Genomic DNA, 24,029 nt, shown 5'->3' on the forward strand with positions numbered 1-24,029 from the left:
ATGGCGTCGTTTAAAATATTTTAATACCCTCTACATCACGGCGATATTAATTTAGTACGCTTGAGTTGAGCGGTCGCGGTGCCACCGATGGAATGTTAAATGACGGATTACTGACCGCCGAGATTGAAAGATAACCAACGACTCGAAATGTTGGAGATTCTATCATTGCCACATCTCCTAAGCTTCTTTTTAGTTTGCTTAGAATCTACCACCAGGCACCTGGCATGAAGACAACCCCACAAGAAACTTAGGTAATTTACTCTATGTTGTAACTTTTTTTGCTGGTTTCGTCCAATTGAAATCATACCTTTATATCCTTCATAGCCGTTTTCATAGCCTTAATAATTTTGGCCATAGCCATAATCTTTAAACTCTTTGTTGCGCATTTACGTTTCATCGTTATTATCTGTACCTTTTCATGTTGCCTACGTTACTTGGCAACGGTTGTGATGACTTGTTGTACTTTACATTGAGTCATTGAGTGTCTTTGTGTTTGCAAGTTACTATTATCGTTTTACGAATATTCTTCTATTATAGAAAATGGTACGAATAACTGTGGATATGGTGCGTAAAAAGGCTGAGCATCATGATTGCCTACTAGCCCCACTGGAAGAGATAGCTTTACATCAAGAGAACATCGAAAAAGTAGAATTTATACAGGATTGGTGCCCTAAACTCAAAATACTGTTAATGCAAAGTAACCTTATCGCCAAGATTGAAAACTTTAACAAGCTGAAACATCTTGTTTATTTAAACTTGGCTCTCAACAATATCGAAGTCATTGAAAACTTGGAGAGGTGTGAATCCTTAGAGAAATTAGATCTGACTCTGAATTTTATAGGAGAAATCGTAAGCGTTGAAAGTCTTACAGGTAATTATAACTTATCAAACTTATACCTGACAGGAAACCCTTGTACTGACTATGACAATTACCGAGATTTCGTAATAGGTACTTTGCCACAACTGAACTATCTTGATGGCAATGACATCGACAGGTCTGAAAGAATCAAAGCATTGCAGAACCTACCAATGATAAGGTCAGACATACTTTTTGAGCAAGAAAACTATAGACACAAGAGAGCAAAACAGAAAACCCGCTTGGAAAGAGACATACAAAGCAAATGGGATAATGAATACAAAGACTTGGACCCAGAGGAACGAAACAAAAGATTTTGGGCAGAAAAATGCGAACACGCCCCTGAAGTGCGCCATGAAATAGAAAAAATGCGTCAGCTGAAACTCAAAAGTTATGAAACTGAGGAAAAAAAGGAGGAAAAACGAGTGTACAAGTTTTTTGCACCAGACGGTAGGCCATACAATATAAACCAAGCTAAAATAGACTTTCTATTCAATGCCGACGATCCTGAGAAATATATTTTGGATTTAGCAGTGTATAAGTATATGGATTCTAATCTTGTTGATGTGGACGTCCAGCCAAACTACGTTAGAGTCATGATTAAGGATAAAATATTCCAACTCCATCTACCGGTCGAGGTCGACACTACTAACTCTACTGCGAAGCGATCACAGATCACGGGCCACTTGCTTGTAACGATTCCGAAAGCTAACGCGGTTATTAAAAAACCTGTGGACGCCAAAAAAGAAATAAAAGACGCTCAAGTACACTCTGATCACAAACCAAAGGATTGCCATGAACATTATGGTCAAACAAAGAGAGAATATTTAGAAATAGGCCCAGCTGACAATGTTTTAGATTTTACTAAAATGACTCAACCCAGACCTGCGCCTCAATATATTGATTCCAGAATGAAATTAAGTGGAAAGCAACCTTCACCAGACTTTGTTGATAACCCAGATGTTCCTGACCTTATTTAAGAATTATTAGATAAAAACTCTGTCTAGAAGTGGAATTGGAAACAAATTGGCATTTTAGTTTAAATATTTTATTTTAATAAAGTAATAGAGCACCAATTGGAACAGATTCATTGCAGGTAATACACTTAGGTACATGTTTTTTTATTATTTTATTACAAAAGTATCTTAATTAAAATATTGTACTTCAAGCTGATTCACTAATAAAGCCATTTACAGACAAACACTTTTTATTTAAATAAAATACGAATGATTAGCTCTTTGTTACTTCCTTCTTATCATGAAGTAGATGCATTTCAACTTACATTAGGAACAGAATAAATACCTTAATAGCGTTGTTGAGACTGCACTTATCGAATCCAGGGCCATAAAATATAAATTCTAAAAACATATAATCTCAATTTTCCAATAGGAAAACAGCAAATAATGCTTCAAGAAAATAAATCTAAAATTCTATTACGTAATACTTCTTTTACGGATTTCATCTCATAATAATCTTTAATGACTCGATACACACAACAGAGTTATTTGTCATACTTTTTACAGTCTAGCTAGAACTTGTCGCATTACAAATATTTTACATTTACTCATAATATCCTATCTAAACCTAAAACCTATCTAAATTTGATGACTTTCAACAGTGTCAGGGGGTAACCCGTTGGTCGCTATCGGTGACGCAACCATGAACGACAGGAATCCATCAACGTCTTTCATCTCCTTCGACGAGAACTTGGCAGAGATTTGATGTCGGCCTGCCCACGGCGGCGTCAGCTTGTACTGAGCAGTCGCGAATTCACCAGGCGCCACGTTCTGGGAAAATGGCGAAGTTACTTAGTCGCAAGCCTTCTATGAATCCAAACCGTGTGCCTTGTGGCACACCCACTAGTAAGACAATGTGAACTCATCGTGATTCAACTGTGAATGGATAGATGGCGCTGGCAGTTTCATATAAAGCTTAAATTACGAATGCCCAATGCACATGTTTCAATTTTTCCAACACATAGTATAATCTAATACTGATGTATGCTTGAATGTATTTCAGTTTAGACCAAAATATAGCTAATATAAGCATGTTAAAAAAAGAAAGTAAAAGAAGCTTACCTCATCAAGTTCAATCTTAAGCTGTTTATCGAGTCCAGGTCCTTGGATGTAGAACTTGCCCTTTGTAAGTGGGATGGGCAATGGGTTTTCCACCTTGACGGAAACTGTGAACTCTTGTCGTGACACGGGTTTGCCGTCAATGCTGATCTTGATGTCAGGATTGCGCACTCTGAAGTCATCTTGAGCAAAAAAGTCGAAGTTTCTGTCTACGATGGTCGCTAGGCAGGCGATGTTGAAGGAAGCCTGTAAAGTTATTTCAAAATGAATTAATATTATTTTTGGACTGTACAATATAATAAAACAATTGATAAAAACCTTTTGCGAAAACATTCTAGGAAGTTAAAAATGCTTGAACTCAATGTTCTTGATATTAAAATATTATGTAGCGTAAATCCGAAACCAGAACTCTTGTTCATAAGAACTATCTTCAAAAGGACTATTAATATTACCTGATCAACCAGCTTCTTATAATAATCGTCGAAGGTCACTAGCATCTTGACAAGCTCCTTGCCTTCGGGTTCGAGTTTCATATCAAACTCTGACCTCTTCACACCGTCGCCGGTGACTCCCGTGTACGTGACTGTGTCCACACGAAGGATACCTTTCACGTGGTGCGAGTTGGAACTTGAACGGTTTCTGATATGTAGGACCTGGAATCGGGAATATATTTCTTATTACAATTCTGTGACTCGCCTATTGTGATTATGAAAAACAATGCTAGATTGCTAATATTAAGACAACATTTTTTTGTCAATCAGCCCAGAATTTTAGATAATTTATGTCACTTACATAATTTTATACGTATTAGTTAATATACAGGGTGTGTCGTTCACAATCACATTAAATCCTAGCGCATATACTTTATGATATTCTATGGCGAATTGTAAAAAAAATAACCTAATCCATTCAGTGGTTTAACCACAGGAGTCATTTTTCGTTTTTATAATTTACAACATCATGTGTAAAGCAGAATTAAAGTTATTATAGGAGTATCGAATGTTTTGACCAGTTGACAGCTGTCAGTTTTCAAGGGAGAATTTCAGTTGTTTGTAATGACTGACTTTTATATGGTGTTCCAATTTTCTCACATTTTTATTCTATTTACTTTGTTTGAAAAAATCATTTTTTTATTTTTACGTATTTTTCTTTTTTCTTTGTGTTAATCGACATATATTAACTAGTATATTAACTCATTTAATTTAATGTGATTATGAACGACACACCCGATATATGTCAAATCTTTAGGTACATACCACATTGAAGTTCTGTCCAATCTTGATATCGTCGTGTAGTTCGAAATCAAAGGTGACGTCATTGAAGGCATCGTTCAGGTAGTACCGCGCGAAGATGCTCTCTGACTTGCGAAGCGCCTTCTCCATCGTCATGCGTTCTTCACGAGATCTCTCGGGATACTTGTATGTGTCTGTTATATCCTGAAATAATATTTATCAAAATAAAAATAAGTGGTCTCTAGAATATCTGGGCCATATCAATATTCATAGGTATCTTTGCAAGTTTCAGAAAGCAGAGTTTGCTATGAAATAAAGTGGTCGCTATGTATGTTTTCTTTTTTTCAAACTTAAATACATAGAAACACACTAACCTCTCGTTCCATTTTGCCAATTGCTTTTGTTGAAATGTTTTGTCCAATGGATACAGTGTCTCTAGCCATCAACTTCAATGGCTGAATCTCTCCAGAATATTTCCATAACACCTGGAAAGGGAAATACAAAATGAAAATCAAATCGAAAAGATTTAAACTTCAAGTCTCCCAGTATTTTATAGAAATGTTGTTTACCTTATCAGCGTTAACTTCAGCGAAGACATAAGCTGCATCATAAGGCCTCTGTAGTTCACCATCCCTGACGGCTCTGAGTGAAGCTGGTCCACATCGGAACATATCTTCAGATGTCTCCTGAGGCGTCGAGTCTAAGGCTTGCCAGCCACCGTACTCAGGGCCCAAATCTGGACGGTCCATCCATACCTGTAAAATAAAAAGAAATGTAGTTAAAAATACCCTGAGTTACAAGTTTGCCTTAAGAAACATAAAAATATAGTTATACTGATACGTTTATTTGAATGAAATTGCATAATTTCAAAAGTATCTGCTATCAACAAACATGGCCACTAATATAAAAGTTGTCTATCTCTATCTGGGATAAGTTATTTATACCTCTTACGAAATGAGTCATCAATCGATATTATTGTACGTAGGAGGCAAATGCATGCACTTGCAGACTATTTAAAGCTCCTTGAATAATGGTTGTTCTTGCAATAAATGACGACCTTTATGTGTCATGAATAAAATGTAAAGAAGAATGATGGCGAATCACATATGAGCATCTAAGAATTAACAAAGGCCTCCAGAAATATATCTCACCTCATTCCATACGTGATAATTCCACACAGAGTCCCTAGTGAACTCCTCAAGAGTATTTCCCTGGTCGTCCTTAATTATATCGATCGTAAGACTTCCTTGACTGTCGTGGGCTGCATCGTATCCGGACACCGGTCGGCAAGGAATACCTAATGCTCGACAGACTGCAAAAATAATGCCAGAATTTCAGACAATATACATAGTAGGGACTGATATAAACCTAAGAAGTCTCCATTATAATGGTAGGTAATAATTTACTGGAACCAATCTTACTTGTCGTTAGAACACCGGCGTACACCCAGCACTGTCCGTATTTGACGGGCTTCTTTTTCTCATAATACTTCTGCAGGATAGCCAGGGAGCCGACCCATTTAAGTGGATGTGTGCCTCCGCTGTAGTCTGACAGTTCTGATGCCCAGTTGCCGATGATAACACCATTGTCATCTTGTGCATTAACCGCAGCAGATAACGCTCTGCACGTCCGAATAGGATCACTTCTGGCACGTCCTTTTACCTTAAACATTACTCGTAAATAAATAGCTGAAGTCACATAAGATACGATAAGAAATCACGGCCAACAATATAGGTTCGTTAAGATTACAAATCTCTCCGCTTTTCTTATCTAGAAAGTTGCTGCAAAACTGGTTTCTAAGTGGAAATCTAAATGCAAATACCTTTCCAATTTCTCTGACTAGATAAAGTGCACAGTCTAATATATCTTTCTCATACTGTGCATAGTTCCAAGGTGTGGGCTTGATTCGGTTGTAGACTCCTCTGAACATCAAACCTCCATCTTCTAGTACATATTCGTCGCGATGACTGTGACCTGCAAGTTCCCCAAATAAGTTGATTAATTTTAGTTCGTGACAAGTAACAAATTAGTTTGTCATATTAATCGTATTCATGATGCTAAGATATTGGAGATGTTGTAATAAATTTTCTGATGATAAAAGCGATCATCAATCATTTTTTGTGAATTATTTTATGTCATCGAGTTGTATTAAAAACATTTTATATTAAAAAATACGTAAAAACATAATAATACTTTACCTGGCATATAAACACTGTCTGTCAAGCACCATGGGTTGAACAGAACGTAGATTGGCAAGGGATGTCTGTAGCTGAGAGAGCTGCCTCCAGCGAGTCTTGTGTCTACATCTAGCCTCCACGCAGCTACAATGCAGTCCGCTGCTGGAGTCACAGCTACCATAAGATGAGAGTCTACCTGACTCTCGTACGTCGCGCTCCATGCTCCGAAGGTCTCGGAACCTTTCTCCAGTAACGGAACTGCAGCAGATGTGTCGTCTGATGGTCCTCTTGATTCAACATCTGTGCCGGAAAATATTATCGTGACGTTAGTTAAATCGGTTTATCTCCTACGTCCTCTTAATGAACAAAGCAATTAAAGCAATTTTTTTATTTTATGTCATCTGACACGTTAGTTAATCACTAAAATCGTTTAAAACCTAGCTCAAATCTTCCATTTTTTTTTTGTCTTTGTGACCATCAAATGTTTGAGCCAAAGAATTAGGTACATCTCTTTTTTGCGTTGTTTAATTTTGACTTCAACCTTGACCAATATGGTAACACCTAGCTACAGAACCTAACAAAGAACGGTATAAAAATTTAGGTCAACCAAAGCTGTTGTAAGCTTACCTGTAGGGTCATTGGACAAACCTGCGACGTAGAAAATAAAGGACACGGCATCTCTACTCGCATCGTAGGGTCTATTCAGTAATATATCTAGTTTGAAGGCTTGTCCTCGTCGCACCACCAGGCATTTGTCGACGTTCCTTGTCATCAGGTTAAACTTGTTCGTGTGGTGGTTCTCGCCATTTGTGTCGACACAGAAATCAATTCCCTGCACCGCGAGCACGCCCTGCCGCGTCGCGTCGACGACATCTGAATAAATAAACAAACTATGTTACAATGCATTCAAACTGTTATTGAATTATAACTACCCACCTAGTTACTTGTATATTTATTATAAGACAAGTATGTAAATTATCTTATTGCAGTTACAAAAAAAAATATTTTAAGTAAGCAATAAATTACCCAAAAAAAGTTTTGATAACCTAAACAGTTAAATGGCAAATATGTATTAAATAAAAAATGTGCTTCAAAACATATTCAGCATAATAATATATTTATTTTGAACCCCACACTAAATTCATTGTACTAATAGCTCCCATGTCGTAAATATTTAGAATGCGCTAATGGATCATTATGAATGAAAATTTTGGAGCAAATATTCGTCATGGTCAAAAATTTTCGCACTCATACACTGGCTACTAGCCAAGATGTCAATTTTGCAATTACACATTATGCACACATCGTAATTTCGAAAATAATAGTTGCCCACATGTTTCTACTAACGACGACTAAGCTCCAGTTTGCACGGAAATAAGTTAGGTTCAAGTACTTATAAAAGTACTAAGTGATATTCATTTATTTAATCGTTCTATATTTTTACAGCAGGTTTATCACCTATCCAAACAGTTGCTAAACGTTCCATGTTCCATTTTGTTTTATTTTTGACAAAGGTAGCGCTGCGTGGTGATCTTTAAAACTAATTAATATTATATTAAATGTATTTAACATGCATCAAATATAATATAGCTTTCATTAAAATATTATCAGGCCGCGAGTTTCAAAGATTTTATTCGGGAAACGGTAAGACATTATTCTGGGTTTAAATTATTATTTTCTTAACGCAAATATGTATCATGTATCTAACTGCATAATTCTATCGTTTTATAATCCTGTTACCTGGCTGAAAAGGCACAATAATATATTTATGCCGCTTCCCAAAATAGCGTTGCCACAAACTTTTCAGATACTCCATAGTTTATTGATCACATTAAACTCCCGAATTAACTTTGAACATTACAATATCACTAGTATTTGCAGATAAACATCTGTCCAATTCGTTCGTATTCGCGGTATTCGACCACAGTTCGTATGTTGCTAATTATTCGAACAAACGTGTCGTTCTTTTTGCATGCCGTCATGAACTGTGAGCTGCAGACCGAAACTCAACAACTACTCCTACATCCGAGCCGGACGGTGATGTCATAGTCAACAAGGAATGAAAAGCTACATCCAGTTACTGAGAAACTGATTTTGTTCATTGACGGAACCAAGGTCTACCTTACTCATATCATTAGTATCTGACAAAATCATACCGCATAGAGAGGTGATATCATAACATTGTCAACTGCTACCAACTATGAATTCATTGCTGAACAATTTTCTATTAGACAAGTTATTATCTAAGTACTAAATCGGTTAAGTTATTAGTCAAGTACCTACAGATATATATTATTATGGTGTTATTGTGATGGCTATAAAATTAGAATTTATTATTCATTAGTTCGACTTGTCTCCGTGCCCTATGAAGTCACATCTTACATAACGCAAGGATGATCAATATGTTCTGCGTGTAATCTTGGCCAATCTTTTATATACTGTAAAATCTTACCCTTCAAATAACTTAGACTTTGCGAGGTCTTAAAGATAATTTAGGTAATTGGTTTTCTTCCTCGTACCTATAATTTTCAAACACGTAAATCCTACGATATCTAGACACTGTAGGAATATCTATCAATTAACACTACCATTTGACCTTTCAATGAGGGTCAATTGAAGTCGTGTATTCCTCGGTCCCTAATATATCGTTAACTGATAACCTTTCAAGATCAATTGAGTCCTGATAGAAAAATATTCTGAATCAAGCTACTCTGTAACCAGAGTGACATAGTATATTTAGCCTCGTCCTTTCAAATGGCAGTATTCTGAGTTTAGCCAAACATGTTGTCTAAATTGGAGTTGCAGACAAATGCCGCTAACCTCGCAAAGTTTTAGAGCTGTTCGCTAAGCAACAGCTTACTAAACACTAACAAGGCCTCGCGACTCCTTTCATCGAGTTTCATAAATAACTTATTTGGTATTAATTACGACGTGGGAAGGTACACCTCCTATTCCGGGATATGGCCTTCAGAATAATCAGCGTATAATGGCTGTCCCACACACACCGCACACGGCGAACGCGTAGGCTAACGATTAGGAAGCAATGTAAGATGCGCTTAGATAACTATTAATTGAGTCCGTTTGTGTGCACTTTATTCTAATCAATGAATGAGATTGTATCTAAGTAGCCTGTATGTATATGAGTCATATTCTGCTTTGAGTACCTAGTTAGAAGAACTCACCGTCCTTCGAAAATTATTATAGTTTTTGTCTCATTTTTTTACCAACATGTATTGAGAGTATACCTATCGGAGACTATCAATTTTAGTAGCTACTCTTAAATTAAGATGTTATGTTTATTTATGTGTCATTGAGACACTGTTCAGTGTGACAGTTGAAGAATTCGAAACGGTCGCTATTTCCAAACATTTTCTTTAATTTGATTGATGCCATAAATTAAGGGCAGAACATCAAAGTGGACTAATTCGTGCAATAAAACTAGCTGAATTTAAATCGTTAGTTTTATGTGACTTTATTGTTTTGTTAGTTTTTAGTACCAACCTTCCGAAATTCCATTGTTTTACGAGATCATGATACAAAATGTTTGCGCTATTATCATAAAAGTATAACTCAGCGTAAAATGTAGAGGAAATCCACATATTTTAGCTGTCGAATTCAAGGCAAGATTCTATTCCTGCTTCATGTCAGATTTCAAACATTTTCCAAGCTCATGTATTGAAAAGAATTTGATCAAACGGAAACGCATGTGCTAATTGGTAGAAACTAGACATATTTTCGTTATTTTGCCTTTTTCTAAACAAAAACAATTGTTTCCGTGCAATGTAAGTATTGCTGAGCAAAGTAAATACAGGGAAGGAAATATATTTCTCATTTGTTAAACAATGAATTTTGGTTTCAAGGAATATTTAGAAAACTTAATCTTGTACCTACACTTGCTAATTTTCAGCCTGACCTAGTTTATTCGACCGCTGGATCAACAGTCATCGCCTGCCGACAATAACTCCATTACGATGTTGAATTATGGCCGCGCGCGGAAACATGAACTTTTTAATTATTTCGCTCTATTTCAAATGTTTATTTCTGAGAATGAGTCACAAAGATTTCTTCATTAGACCGGTGGTAGCTATCACTCTCACTGCTGCAAAGAATAAGATGAGATATCCACATTTTTGCCAGACAAACATAATTAGCAGCAATGTAACTAGACAGATAAAAAGTGGATGAAATTATGGATAGATTATTACTTAAAAATACTTATAAACTAATTTTCCATAATGATAAGTGAGTTTTACAATATTTAGTTTTAAATTATTTGCTGCGCACTTACAGCGTGTTGAATATATATAGTTTAACTGAACTGTGTAACTATAACCGAGTACATTATGCAATAAATGAATAAATAAATATATTACTCGTATTTATATGTAAACAATTTAGATATATTTCTATAAATAATACCCTTCGCCCACCTCTTCTTACAAGTGTGATGATATATTATGACTCATTTTCTTCCACAAATTACGTGAACACTACGGAAGATGACATTGTATGAAATATGGGTATTTTTGTTTACTCGCTTAGTTAGGAAGACGACGCGATGTCCGGTCTCTTTGGCAACCAAATGTTGACTATAACAAATGTAGAATATGCTTAGACCATTTTAATCACCTTCAAGGTTTAAGGTTCCTGTTTAATTAGTCATCTCCTAGCCAAAGCCTTTTTGGTCATTGATCACAGTGGTTATTTACGTGTTTACTTTTCACAAATTACCGAATGGTGACCATAGTTTCAAAGAGTTACATCTAAACTGTATGTATCGTCACCGAATTTCTCAACGCCTCCAAAATTCATTAAAGTATTCTCTCTCTTCTCATCTCCAGGATTTTATCAGTGTCGATTCCAACTTGTAGAACAAACAATGACTTATTTGAAAATTACGCTTCGTTTCTATAGCAAGTAGGTATTTTTCTATTAACCGATGTAACTTGTAATATACCAAATAACATCAATATTCTTTAATTCCTATGTTATTTATTTTGCGCGTATCCAATCTAAACCCGTTTCACAGAGATGCACACTATATAATCACATTAGTCTCCAGTATTAGTAATCAAGACGATAATTAACGTAACCTCTATAGTCTATACGTATGGCTATGTTTACAACTGTCAGTCACAAACGAACCTTTTTTGTTCACGAATGTACGTATAGACGCAGCAGATCAGTGGGACGGATCTGTGTGCCAGTTCACCTTGGAATTGCATGTCATGACATAAGCGCACAGCCTCTACATATTTCTGATTCGTTGGTATCATGACATTCCTTAAACTTTGTGAGTAACTGTACTTGCGATCTCAGAAGTTGTTTATACGTCAACATGTTTTCTTTACTTATGTGTAGGGCTGCCATCCGTCCGGGTTTCCCCGGATTTGTCCTCGTTTGGAGGCCGTCCGGGGGCCGTCCGGGCGGGGTTTCAAGAAGTGTCCGGGGAAAACCCGGAAACTTTTCATGTAAGGAATCACCTCATTGAATTTAGGTATATGTTAATAGTAAAGGGATTACAAATTAGGTTCGGGGGAAAAATGCGATTTACGCCAAATGTCCGGGTTTTTTAAATGTTTGTCCGGGTTTGGCGAAATTCGAGATGGCAGCCCTACTTATGTGTCGTCTTGTACTCAACTATGTACATAATTACGTATTTAGTGTAGGTACTACGCGTAATTTCTTTGAATTTATCCTTATTGCAAATTAATGTATCTATCTTGCGGTAAGGACGAACAAACAAATACATATGTATGTAGGTTTACAGACTAGGTGGAAGAATTTACCTTATTTATTAAGTAGGTAAATAATGTTTGTACGCGTAGGTTTAGGGAAACTTATGAATGAATAATTGAATTCTCATTCGGTTTGCTACCTTTTAGGATTATTAATAGGAAAACCCTAAATGTTGAATGAGTGATGCGTTTTGATGATTTCATTATGATACATACATTTAACATTCAACGTCAAGTTTAACCTTTAGGAATAGACAAATTATTGTTATCAGGCATGGGTGTACCCATTCTATGGACACAAATTTTTTATTTGTTTTTAAGATACAAACTTAGGTAACTTAAGTTACTGAGTGATAAACGCTGACCACTAGGGATTTCCAAAGAGTTAGGTATTGTGCAGATTGTTTGACACGTAGGCTTTATAAAAACAAAGACCTTTTATCTCTCTACGATGCAGCCGAACATAAATAAATGCCACAATGATTATAATTAGTCATATTTACTACACGTTTTTATTAAAAAAAAAAAACATAGGTAAGTAATTATAAAATAAAATGATAAGACAAAAATATATCAAAACAGTGCAGTTTGTATATCCCAACAGTGCTTATCATCGCTTCAAACAAACTTAAAAACTCAGTGATAAAAAATAATCTGAACTCTGTCTACCTATAGGTCAGTTAATTCAATATTATCCTTGCTATTGACATAAACCTGTATAAAAAACGAGCAAAATTATTGCCATACCATGTTTTACCTACCAGTGGGTCGGTAGGTACGCGAGGTGTAAACCAGTTCGCAAACAGTAGCTTTTAGCTTCCAACAGAATCGAGACCTCGAGGGACCAAACAGGTTAGGCGCAATGTGATAAATGGTTAAACTAATAGTTCCTACTCACATCTGTGTCACACTACTTCAAGACACGCTGAGTTTATGTTGACAAAAATCAATATACCTAATTGTTGCGTTTACTTTTCGCTTATTAAAAACACGCACCATAGAGCCCAGAAAAAAAAACGCGAAATAGTTTTTTTAATTGGAATGCTAATACAATCAAAAAGTTTCAATACCTTTTTCTCGCTGGTACCTCACCGGCCAATATTTAATGAGTTAGTTCTACGTGAGGCCAGCTGTGCTAAGGAAGCCACGGGTTTTATTTTTAAACCACTTCAAAACGATGGAAAGCTATAAATTAAACTATATTTGTAATCTGCTTTGTTTGTTTCTGTCATATTTAAAATCCGAACTCAAACTGACTGACGGCGAAATATAGGGCATAATCAGTTTCACAATAAAAATTGGAACGTGTTCAATATATTTTTTCATTCATCCTTCCTGCTAAAGGTAAGCGAATATAGATATTTAACAGCAATTTTCTCAGGTACTATGGTCCTGAAGCTGTCCCTATTGCTTAGTTTCAAAATAAGTCAGAAAAAATAAACTTCTATTGAAAATGGGTAACTATAAGAAAAACAAATCCTTGTTACATAAAATGTTCGTCCTGGTAACTTCGTCATAGACAACTGTATTACTTCATTCAGCTTTGTAGGCATCGCTACCTTAATAGTGATAATTTAATGAATCACTCAATCACGAGAAACGATTTTAAAGAAAAATAAAATTATATACTTGAGACATTTTAAAATAAATAGGTAATATGCAGATATCGACTTAAGATATTGAATTACCTGTTTGAATAAAAATTAAGTTAATGCATATCCTCATTGCAAAATTCAATCACTAATCTACAGTTCTAAAATGTCAGTATTTACAAGTCCTAGCAGCTTAAATATTTTGCAATACATTTTTAATTAGTAGAACTAGTTATAATAACAAACACTTTGAAGTAGGTGGCTCATGTGTTTGTTAACTCAGCTGATAGAGTCGATTCCTTTGCCTTACGTTTTCCTCGTAAGTAACTAGTCGAAGATACTTGATTGAAATCGCGGTAATATTTATAAACACGTGTTATCTATAATAAAACATGAGGTAACACAGTGTTTCATAAATGGACTTACGTGGGTCAACACATTATCTTAAATTTTAATATGGAAGAATTTTAATCATGTGTATATTTAATTTGTGTTTAATATTTGAATCGCAAGATTTGTTACGGCATCGCTAAAATTATTTTTTGTTTCGTCAATATTTACTTAAGGTGACCTTGACCTACCTTCAGCGTTAGAGGTGTCCAGTCGAGGAGGTCGGGGAAGCTCCTTGAGGTCATAGCTTGCGGATCTGTGGAACCCACAGCAATCACACTGAGGTGGGCAACAGTGGGCCAGTTTACTCTTCACAGCACCCATTTGACTGTCATTAATCACACACTACCTCATACAAAACTGAACTTTAGTCTTTTAACTCGTTTTAAAAACCACTTTAATATCAATTAACGCACTAATACGCGATTAGATCATAGCCGCTTACGAATCTTTGTACACACAGTTTGCACAGTTTTCCACAATGTAAACAAAATCATCAGCTGTTTGAATTGGTGGTTTATCGATATGATAAACAGTTGGTTTCGGAGTTCGTATAAATTGTGTGGGCGTTGGTAAGCGCGTGCGCTCCTCGCCGCGAGATCACTTCGTCTGTGCTGCGAGTCTGCTGGACATCCTCACTACCTTCGCTCGCGTGACCTCTTATCACAACCGCACGCCAGAGGAATGCTGGGTCACGTCACATAAAACGTCATTCTTCCACGGGAATTAGTAGGTACTGATGAATAACGGTGAAAAACCAAAATCAGGAATGCGCACTAGTTAGTAAAAATTAATCATAAACTGTATGAAACAACGTAGTTGTGACGGTAGACACGTAGGAATCAATTAGTGTCAGGAATTTTGATCATTGTAAGTACCTAGGCTTAGTACCTGAATGCCCTTATAAAAGTGATGTAAAAAATATTAAGAGAAAGCAAAAAAAAATATAAATAATATTTAGTCGGTTTCGCTAACAAAACCTATTAGAATATTTTAAAGAAAAAAACCAATAAGATTTCATTGCAGATATAACGCAGGAATAAGTAATAATACAGGCTGTTTTTCATCAAAGTGACGAAGAAAAAACCATTAAAAACTTAAAAACAATAAAAAGAAAAAAATCTAATGGCATCTGATCCAGACTGAGCTGAACCGGCCAGCAACAGAACTTTAAAGATTTCAGTAAAAAGTTCGGATCTGCCTGACATAGGCAATAAACCTATTTGTTAACTGTAACTTACCTACCTAAGTAGGTAACAAAGTTTACATTTACGTATTGGAATTACAATAATTCAGTATAAAAAAACCCTTTGCAGGATATATATTACTAAATTGCTTTTTACAAATAAACAATAATAGTTTTCCTTTCCAATTAGAATTTCTACATATTAGAAAATTACTTTGTATATCTTTTCCTCTTCGTTTTATTTATTGAATGTCGTGAAAGTCAGAGAATTAAATTGCTATTACCTAATTCAAATTGAAGGAAATAATATATTTGAATAAGCAGAGGCTTATCTATGGGAAGGCAACCGTATTATTATACGGTTTTATACGGATTTATACGGTATTATATATTTATAGTATTATACGGATTTATTAATCCAATAGATTTTTTCCTGTATCTTACTACATCTGATTTGCTGTTTTGCAACAGTTATTACGAACTTGATCTTGAGACAAGCATGCACGTGTGTTCAACACACCTTGTTTGAACATTATACCGTGTACAAACATAACAGATAATAAACGTTTGACAAAATAAAGTTACACACGATTATGTTAATTTTACTACATCGATGACATCACCCACATCTCGTCTCGCGATCTTCCTCGTAAGTACGTAGCTGTTGAAGGCCTCAATCCTCAATTATAAGAGTTTTTCCCTTTTTCTGTATTATGAATGAAGTGTTACAGTGTATCATCAGTATCATAAGTAATTTTCCAAGAATAAAGACGTGTCAGTTGCGGTCAAAAGACGTTCTTGAGACCGCCAGACATTGACGCAACTCTATGCCTTTGACCCATTTTTTAAAACAATGACTAAGTACCAGTGAACTGCATGATTAAGCTTGTTCTACAAAACAAACATGCGATCATAAATCAAAACTTAATTTATGGGGTGTTTGAGATAATTTAAGACGGATTTAGGCACGTTATCCTAAAACGATACATGAGGTAATAAGATAAGGTGACCTTGTTGGTCTGAGCTAATCCTTTGGCAGTCGGTATACCTAGTAGAACAATGCTGTCAATATCATTATGCGGTAATTTCTGAAGTGCCAAATGGGACAACACATTCTTATTAGTACCTTAGCAAAAAGGACTGATATTAAATAATCTGCCAGCAAAACTTCGCGCTGTAGGCTCATCCAGAACACTTCCAGAAATAAACGGACCTTAGGCTTCATAGTTATTCTAGCTGAAATTGGCATACTTATTCTTATACTTATTCTTTATTGCACACTAAACAGTAAATACATACGGGCATATCGGCAGTTATAAGTAAGCAATTATATATATGTACTTATGATGGCAAATAACAGCTCCAATTGAGACTTAAATCGATCATAGCAAGATTTTCCTCAACTGGGTAGGATGATTATTTTTCTCCTTATGGATTACTTAGACTTTTTCAATGGAAACCTGTTCATGAGAAACACTAATGATTTATCCTTTTTTGAATACACTTCTTAGTAAATCATCTTCACTATGTACCTACATAGTGAAGTCACATATGCACATATCACATGAGCATTCGTATCCTATTATTTCACAATGCTGTTACTAACCGTGAAAACACGTAAAGCTAAACAATTTTCAGTTTATTAAAACATACTTTGGAACGGACACCGTGTGGTGTTGCCAAAGCACGTTTCGATACTTCATACTAAGTAAAACAGTTCACTCATAACCAATAGAAGCGAAAATAGAAATGCCAGACGAATCGGTTTATGATAAACACATTATGAGGAAATTTAAGAATTTTCATACCAACTAGAGCTAAGATCTATATAAATGTAAGGAAAAATATATGTACACAATAAATCTACTGTCTACTCTCGACACGTGTTTCGCCCCTCGTCGGGGCATTTTCAGATGTTGACTCGTCGACCGCTCGGGCGCCCCCGAATTAACGCTTCATATTTTTCCAAACTTATTATTACATCATATTTCCGTAAAGTAACGCCTGACTACATAATTTATCTAAAGATATCTATCTACATTGCAACATTCACAAACAATCATTATAAACATGCACTATTATCTCCGTTAATAAGATAAAACCATTAATGAGTTTAATTACATGTAATTAATTGACAATACATGGCAAGAAACTCTTATTATCAATGGAAGTGTTTATTATAAAATCTTCCTCGTAGATACACTTACATTTCTGCGAAAAATGTGTTATGGTAACGGAGTGTCGGAGCTTTGAAGAATATCTAAGTATGTTTAGAATTAAAATAACTCTAATCATAGAAATTGTGACGAAAAATATCGTCAACAGGAAGCACGGGGCTTTTCCAGATTCCTACAGGTAAATATATTAAACTAGGTAGGGAAAGTTTGTACTATATAACTATGACTAACTATTTTATTGGCAAAGTGCATTTCGAAGAGTAATTTCACAACTTGGGGAAGTCCTGTGCAAATGTTGGTACTACTCTTTATAAGTCATCTGTTTATAACTTTTTATTTTCCTTACCTACATGTATTAGATATCTACGAGTTTTGAGTTAAGTATATGTTAGTATTTAAAAATAAATATCCTACCTACTTACTTGCAGTTTAGAATTAATACCGAATTCATATTATGAGTCATCTTTAATAAATAACTTATTTGTAAGTATTCCTTTGTTATCTGAGTTCCTTTGGATATTTCACATCGGGAGTAGGTAGGTATTAGGTTATTCCCGAACGATCCAAGTTCAGTGGACTCGCTTGTACTTTACGCTGAACGGCTTTATCAAGTAGGTAGAGTTTATACATGTCCGAGTAAGCATCTATCGGTCGACCTCATTAGTCATACCTAAAAAGCAATACTTGACTCATAACACTCCTGTTTTTTTATAATATAGGTACTACCTATGTACTTGACGAGACAAGCTAGGGGTTTAAAATATTTAATCAATGACATTTTTTTTTAACAGAATTGAATACCTACCTGAAGAGCGCGCAAAACTGTGGTTTGATGTTTGCAAAGTTGCAACGAATAAACGATATTTTCTCAGTAAGTAAACTAAATATAAACTCATGGATAGGTAATGTAGAATTAAAATCATAAATGCAGTGAATGCTCTTTATTTTTGAGATCCCAAAAACACACAAACACAGTGCAAATTATTATAATTAAGTGTAAGTATTTCGTAAAGTTTTTGTTATATAATGATTACAATAGTTACAAAAACTTAAAAATATGCAATAGGCAAATATATAAAAGTTAAACTTAATGTCGTATAATTTCTTAATACCTACTACACTCTTCGTACAGAGTATTCATACATATTCGAACAATGGCACATGAAGCATCGGTTTCCTTAAAATTACAAAATACATTATTCAAATAATATTTATTATCACACAGTGAAAAACGTGAATGATTGTAAAATTGATATTTTTTTGTATTTTTTATTTGAATGTGCTTGTGATACAAACGTTATACATCAGTACACGATACTTAAATTAATAAAATCCTTTAAAACTTGCCAGGTCATCGTTATAATCGAGTTGATCGTTAGTGTTAAAAGTGTTCTAGTTGCAACATTCGTACATTCAATAAAAAAACTCACAAGAAATAGTTTTGTCATAAATAAGAAATAACTATAAATGCCAAGTAAGCATGGCAGTGAATGGACGCTTAAGAGGTGGTCTTTATGATGACGACCTCTTCTTCTTGAACATACAAATGCTGTTCTGGCGCTACGTAGGAAACGTAGGATCGGTCCATCTGCAGCGCGGGAGGAGAGGCAGGCCCCGGCGAGGTGCGCGGCGAGGGTGCGCGGGGCCCGGGGGCTAGCTAGCCGCGCACGTTCACCGTGGTGCAGCCGAAGATCTCGTCCAACTGGCGCGACGAGAACGTCACCACGATGCGGCGCTCGCCATGTCGCCGCGGCACGAACTTGTCCTGGTAGTTCACGAACTCACCCGGCTTCACGTCGCGGAATCGGATCTGAAAGCAGAAACACTATTATATGACCCATTCCTCCGCCCCAAAATAAGGTTCTTCGATGAAACTTCTATTTACCTGTCTTGGCCTCTGAACACCAGGTCCCTCGAAGGTGAAGTAGCAATCGGTCAGATGAACATTCAGTGGATTCTGGAAGCTGAATGTCACGGCGCATTCTTGTCCTATGCATGGCTGGCTCCTCACCTAGTAGAACGAATAAATTAAGTCGAGATTGGTCACAGTTAGGTACTGACACTTCATTCAGTCTGTCAATTCACTTTGTTTACCTGCACTTGCATCCTTGGCTTGTGTAGCGGGAAGTCATCTTCGTCCGACCAGGCTTGGCGTGTTTGCTTGACGTATGCCATGGCGTGCACCTTCACCATGGAGTGGTCAACTAGCTTGTCCATGTACTCCTGAGGCGTGACATGCAACTTCAGCACTTCACGCTGTCCAGCGCGCACTATGAACTCTCCCTGAGCTCGGCGTAGTCGTGAAGCAATCGCGCCAGTGTAGTAGCATGATGAGGCCGTCAGCACACACCAGATGGTGCGGTCTTCGTGCGACTTGTTCTGTAGCCAAATGTGAGATTAACATACCTAATGTAAAGTTATGTCAGGATCAACTTATACTTTCTATTGTAAATAACATGGTACCTGAATGTTCATAGTGCAATCGAACGGCTGTCCATAAGGCACAAGATCAATGTCCATAAGGTCGAAGTAAACGTCTTCGAAATTACGATCAGGATATTCGTAGTATTGCTGCAGGCGTTGGTAACCCCGACATGAGGCAATAACAGCCAGACGTTCGGGAGACGAGCTATCAACCGTCTTGTACTCGTGCGTGATCTCCAGCATGTCGCTGTCGCCTTCATCGTCGTCACGGTTAGGGTTCTTAGTGAGAATCTTGCGGCCAACTCTGTAATATTAAATATCGTATTAAATTACTTGAAAAGCATGCCATTTTAATTAGAGTTGGAGTAAGGTACATACTGATACTGGTTCGAAGCCATCCTAATGAAACCCCATTCAGAATTTTCCTCTTCCTGGAAGTGGCAGAGTTCTGCATTGAGCTGACAGAACATGAAAGGTGTATCGTATTGGAAGCCAACTTCGCCTCGGCGAACCGCCTCAACGCTAGCTGGGCCACAGTGGTAAACAGCCTCAGCTTCCTCCTGCGGTGTGGAATCGATGATCTGCCAGCCGCTATAGCCTGAAGTCAAAATACAATAAATGAGTAAAAACTGCTATATTGGAGCAGTTGATCTTTGTTTTGAATTCGGATGATACAATACCTTGAGGCAAATCAGGTCGCTGCATCCATACGTCATTCCATACATGGAAGTTCCAGCAAGAATCGTAGCAATCTTCATCAGGTCCATTTGGTACTTCGTTGCCATCACGATCGAAATATTTATCCACGGTGAATGTTCTGTTGGTGTCATGGGCTGACACGTAGTTCGTGACTGAACGGCAAGGAATACCTGAAAAGCAAGTTGAATATACACGTAAACTAACTGTATCACAGAGATAACGTAAATATGAGCAATCTTTAAAAAAATGCGTACCAAGTGCACGGCAAATCGTGACAACAAGGCCAGAGTATACCCAGCATTGGCCGTATTCGACCGGCCTTCCTCCGTCGGTGAGGTACCGTTCCATGATAGCCACGGAGCCAGTCCAGGCATGCGGCGCGACGCCATCTTTATACTCGCCGTCGTAACGTCCAACCATCAGTCCGTCATCATCGTGATTAGCGTTGATCTAAAATACAAACAATTAAGTAAATTAATGTGTTATCATTATGATATAAGAAAGTAATTAGACATTTTTCTATTTGAATGAGCTTACCATTGACGAAATAGCCCTGCAAACACGTATCGGGTTACCGCGTTCTGAATGCTCGAGGCCACTGCGCTCCAACAAGTACATGCAAGCCGGCAACACAACGTCATCAAATTGTCCGTAAATCCATTTGCGACCCTTTGGCTGACGCCAAGTGCCACACCAGATCTTTCCTTGTTCATTGAGCACGTATTCCTTCCTAGATGATTCATTATCCATGAAGACGGGATCCTCGCGACACCAAGGATTGAATAGCATGTAAATATCTTCGTCGCATTTGTAGTCGTGGCGGTTGTCGCGCTGGCCAAAGCGATTGGTTTGTACCCAACAGTTCCAGACGCCAACAGGAGCCGTGGCCGGTACATGTACTTGGAATGTAATTGTGTTACCATCTTGGCGCTGAATGCTAATGTCCCATCTGTCCATGTCATGAGCAATGGACGCCAAGTTCTGCATGGAGCCATGGCGTGAACCGTATCCACGACCAAATGTCGAATGCTGCCCTGTGCCAGCATAACGATCCATCATCGGACGATCCATAGGTCCATGAGGGCTTAGAGGGCTATGCTGCAAGGGCAACGGCTCGTTGCTGAACGAACTGCGGCGAACTCCATAAGTGGTAGTCTCCCTCATACCACTCATCGGTCCCATCGAGCCCATTGTACCCATGGTTCCCATAGTACCCATTGTTCCCATGGTACCCATAGTGCCCATAGTTCCCATAGTGCCCATAGTGCTCATAGACCCCATAGGCGCCATACTGGTACTAGTGTCTTGCATGCGAGACATGCCCATTCCCATTCCCATGCCCATTCCCATCATGTCACGAGAATGCTGGAAGACGCCTTGCTGGTTGCTCCAGTTCACAGGCAGAACAACGCGTGTTCCTTTTGTAACGCTGGGCTTAGGGCCTGCAAAAGCATAAATATTATTATCAATAACCTATATCTCCTTTCGTCAAAGCAATATAACGAAGTGTAGGTATCATATTATGATATTTTTTACTCACCAAAGCAGAATACAATTCGAATCATATCTTGCTGTTTGTCATAAGTCCTATCGAAGCGAACAGCAAAGAAGAAGTTCTGCCCCCTCCTGAGCACTGGATTCGGTAGGATGTTATCGTTTACCAGATCATATTGTTCAGTGTGGTGGTCTTTGGAATTGTCTCGTGAGTAGAACTCGGTGAGCTCCACCTTTAGCGGCTGCTGCGAATAATAACTTTGAGGTATCATCTCCATGGTGTCCTGGCGGCGACGGCGCTCATTTTGATCTGCCATCTTGCAAATCAAGTTGTGAGTGTACTGCGTGTTAGGGCTGTTCCTCATCGAGTATTTCATGCGATGAAGCGAACCCGTGCTGTGAGAACGGCCCGGGCGATGCTGCGCTGTAGGTCCAGCACGCTGCATCGGCCAACGACGAGTTTGCCCAGGGCGCTGGCAGAAGCTGGAGATATTGTAGTAGGCAGACAGCCCAGGAACATAGTTCGAAGGCATTCCACCGATCGTCATCTGCTGCTCCCTCATGCAGCTCAGCGTACTCATACCCGATGTCAGGCCAGTTATTCCACCCAAACCCATACCAGTCATACTGGACGTCATGCTGGAGGACATCCTGTCCATACTAGATCGTCTAACCATAGACATCCTTGCGTAGAAGCTGTACGTGTATCCAAGTGTTTCAAGTCCCGATGCAGGACCTCACTGTGCTCCGGGATGACACCAGAGCGAATGATGTCGTTGGAAAGATTTGGGAGCTTTATATAGGTCTAGCCGGCATAAAGGATCGTTCACCGCTCTTAGGTGTCAGTTGACATCGCAGGCGCCGGAGTCACCAGCTTCTGGGAGAGCTATTGTACATGTTCACTGACTCGTAGTTAAAACAAGTACACCTCTCTTACATACAACTAGTTACTACGCTAACTTACGCTCCGGGCGTTACGATGTACACTCGTGAACAAAATTGATTAAAGAAAAGATAGGTATTTATTTTAATTTAATATAGACCTACCCGATTCCTTATAAGTTTCAAACAAAATGTCTACAGACGTCCACCTAATCCATATTTATTTGTAAAAAATACTTGATACAGATAGGTACGATGTTTAAGTGTAAATTTGTTATTTTTATAGTACAATTGAGAGTTGAACAATGTATCTAATTACGTATAGATTACGTACATACCTACCTAAAGTACCGAAATTTTATTCAATATGTGTCTGTATGATATTTTGTGCCTGATTATACTTTGAGTTGAATTCTGCCAACATGTTTTAATTATAACACGCACTATTCTATGTTCCTATTGTTCAACACAAACCAAGGTAACGGGCACTGCTACCAAATGCACGGTTGTTCTTTTGTGTTCAGTTTAATGTGGCCAGTAATCCAGGAGTGTGGCAAATTCAAGCATGGGCCTTAGGTAAGATTTTACACAGTGGTGTTAGAAACCAATGATTATTATTACTTTAAAATCATTTAAAATCATTGTTTTAACTATTATGCAAGTATTGCCCCCGTTTCACCCAACGGGATAAAAATAGATTTTTGTTATTATGAAGTTTCATCAAATCTGTTTCGCCGGTTCAAGTCGCTCAAGCTTGGCATCAATTTCGTTAATCTACGGATGCATAAAACTTCGGATGATTTCAATCACTTGTGTACCTACAAAATATTTTGATATTATTAAGTACGTATTGTTCAAATTACTTTATTATTTCTATGGTATCTAAGTAGATTTAATGATAAGAAGTAGGAGAGATCAGATTCATCATATCCTAACATCCCGAATGAATTTGTGCAGAAATCTCAACGAACTTTTAATTTTAATAAACCATCATAATCTGCCTAGCCAATTCCCAACTTCGTGGGAGTCGGCTTCCAGTCTTATCAGATGCATCTGAGTACCAGTGCTTTACAAGGAGCCACGAACTATCTGACCTCCTCAACCCAG

General features: G+C 37.4%; 3 protein-coding genes across 4 annotated transcripts; 1 reads left to right on the plus strand and 2 right to left on the minus strand.

The window, feature by feature from the left end:
• Window positions 1-540: 540 nt before the first annotated feature.
• LOC124646167 (protein tilB) lies at window positions 541-1,960 on the plus strand. Its single transcript, XM_047186250.1, has one exon. The coding sequence runs from the start codon at window positions 541-543 to the stop codon at window positions 1,834-1,836; it is 1,296 nt and encodes a 431-aa protein (XP_047042206.1). The 3' UTR covers window positions 1,837-1,960.
• On the minus strand, window positions 1,889-14,673 carry LOC124646166 (annulin). 2 transcript variants are annotated; one of them, XM_047186248.1, is made up of 12 exons: window positions 14,252-14,673; window positions 6,989-7,213; window positions 6,362-6,640; window positions 5,986-6,137; window positions 5,585-5,825; window positions 5,315-5,475; window positions 4,733-4,918; window positions 4,538-4,648; window positions 4,188-4,367; window positions 3,384-3,584; window positions 2,935-3,177; window positions 1,889-2,643 (listed from the first exon to the last, which is right to left on the minus strand). In XM_047186248.1, exons 1-12 carry the CDS (start codon window positions 14,382-14,384, stop codon window positions 2,452-2,454), a joined length of 2,304 nt encoding a protein of 767 aa, XP_047042204.1. In that variant the 5' UTR covers window positions 14,385-14,673; the 3' UTR covers window positions 1,889-2,451. The 2 variants fall into 2 exon arrangements, with proteins under 2 accessions (XP_047042204.1, XP_047042205.1); XM_047186249.1 differs by lacking the exon at window positions 14,252-14,673 and adding an exon at window positions 8,081-8,323.
• Window positions 14,674-18,349: 3,676 nt separating this feature from the next.
• On the minus strand, window positions 18,350-23,566 carry LOC124646341 (hemocyte protein-glutamine gamma-glutamyltransferase-like). Its single transcript, XM_047186466.1, has 9 exons — window positions 22,087-23,566; window positions 21,084-21,988; window positions 20,801-20,996; window positions 20,528-20,716; window positions 20,226-20,445; window positions 19,887-20,151; window positions 19,518-19,802; window positions 19,309-19,434; window positions 18,350-19,233 (listed from the first exon to the last, which is right to left on the minus strand). The coding sequence occupies exons 1-9, from the start codon at window positions 22,721-22,723 to the stop codon at window positions 19,081-19,083; spliced, it is 2,976 nt and encodes a 991-aa protein (XP_047042422.1). The 5' UTR covers window positions 22,724-23,566; the 3' UTR covers window positions 18,350-19,080.
• Window positions 23,567-24,029: the final 463 nt, after the last annotated feature.

Source organism: Helicoverpa zea, chromosome 3, assembly GCF_022581195.2.
Source record: "Helicoverpa zea isolate HzStark_Cry1AcR chromosome 3, ilHelZeax1.1, whole genome shotgun sequence".
Classification (NCBI taxonomy): Eukaryota; Metazoa; Arthropoda; class Insecta; order Lepidoptera; family Noctuidae; genus Helicoverpa; species Helicoverpa zea.

Excerpts from the sequence above, each read along its gene's own strand:
- LOC124646167 (XM_047186250.1), top strand. The coding sequence starts at position 541 with ATGGTACGAATAACTGTGGATATGGTGCGTAAAAAGGCTGAGCATCAT.
- LOC124646166 (XM_047186248.1), bottom strand. The coding sequence starts at position 14,384 with ATGGGTGCTGTGAAGAGTAAACTGGCCCACTGTTGCCCACCTCAGTGT. Across the intron at positions 4,919-5,314 it reads ATTATCACGTATGGAATGAG|GTATGGATGGACCGTCCAGA; the intron begins GTGAGATATATT and ends TTTATTTTACAG. Across the intron at positions 4,649-4,732 it reads CTGAAGTTAACGCTGATAAG|GTGTTATGGAAATATTCTGG; the intron begins GTAAACAACATT and ends TTCCCTTTCCAG.
- LOC124646341 (XM_047186466.1), bottom strand. The coding sequence starts at position 22,723 with ATGTCTATGGTTAGACGATCTAGTATGGACAGGATGTCCTCCAGCATG. Across the intron at positions 20,997-21,083 it reads GCAGGGCTATTTCGTCAATG|ATCAACGCTAATCACGATGA; the intron begins GTAAGCTCATTC and ends TTTGTATTTTAG. Across the intron at positions 20,717-20,800 it reads CACGATTTGCCGTGCACTTG|GTATTCCTTGCCGTTCAGTC; the intron begins GTACGCATTTTT and ends CTTGCTTTTCAG.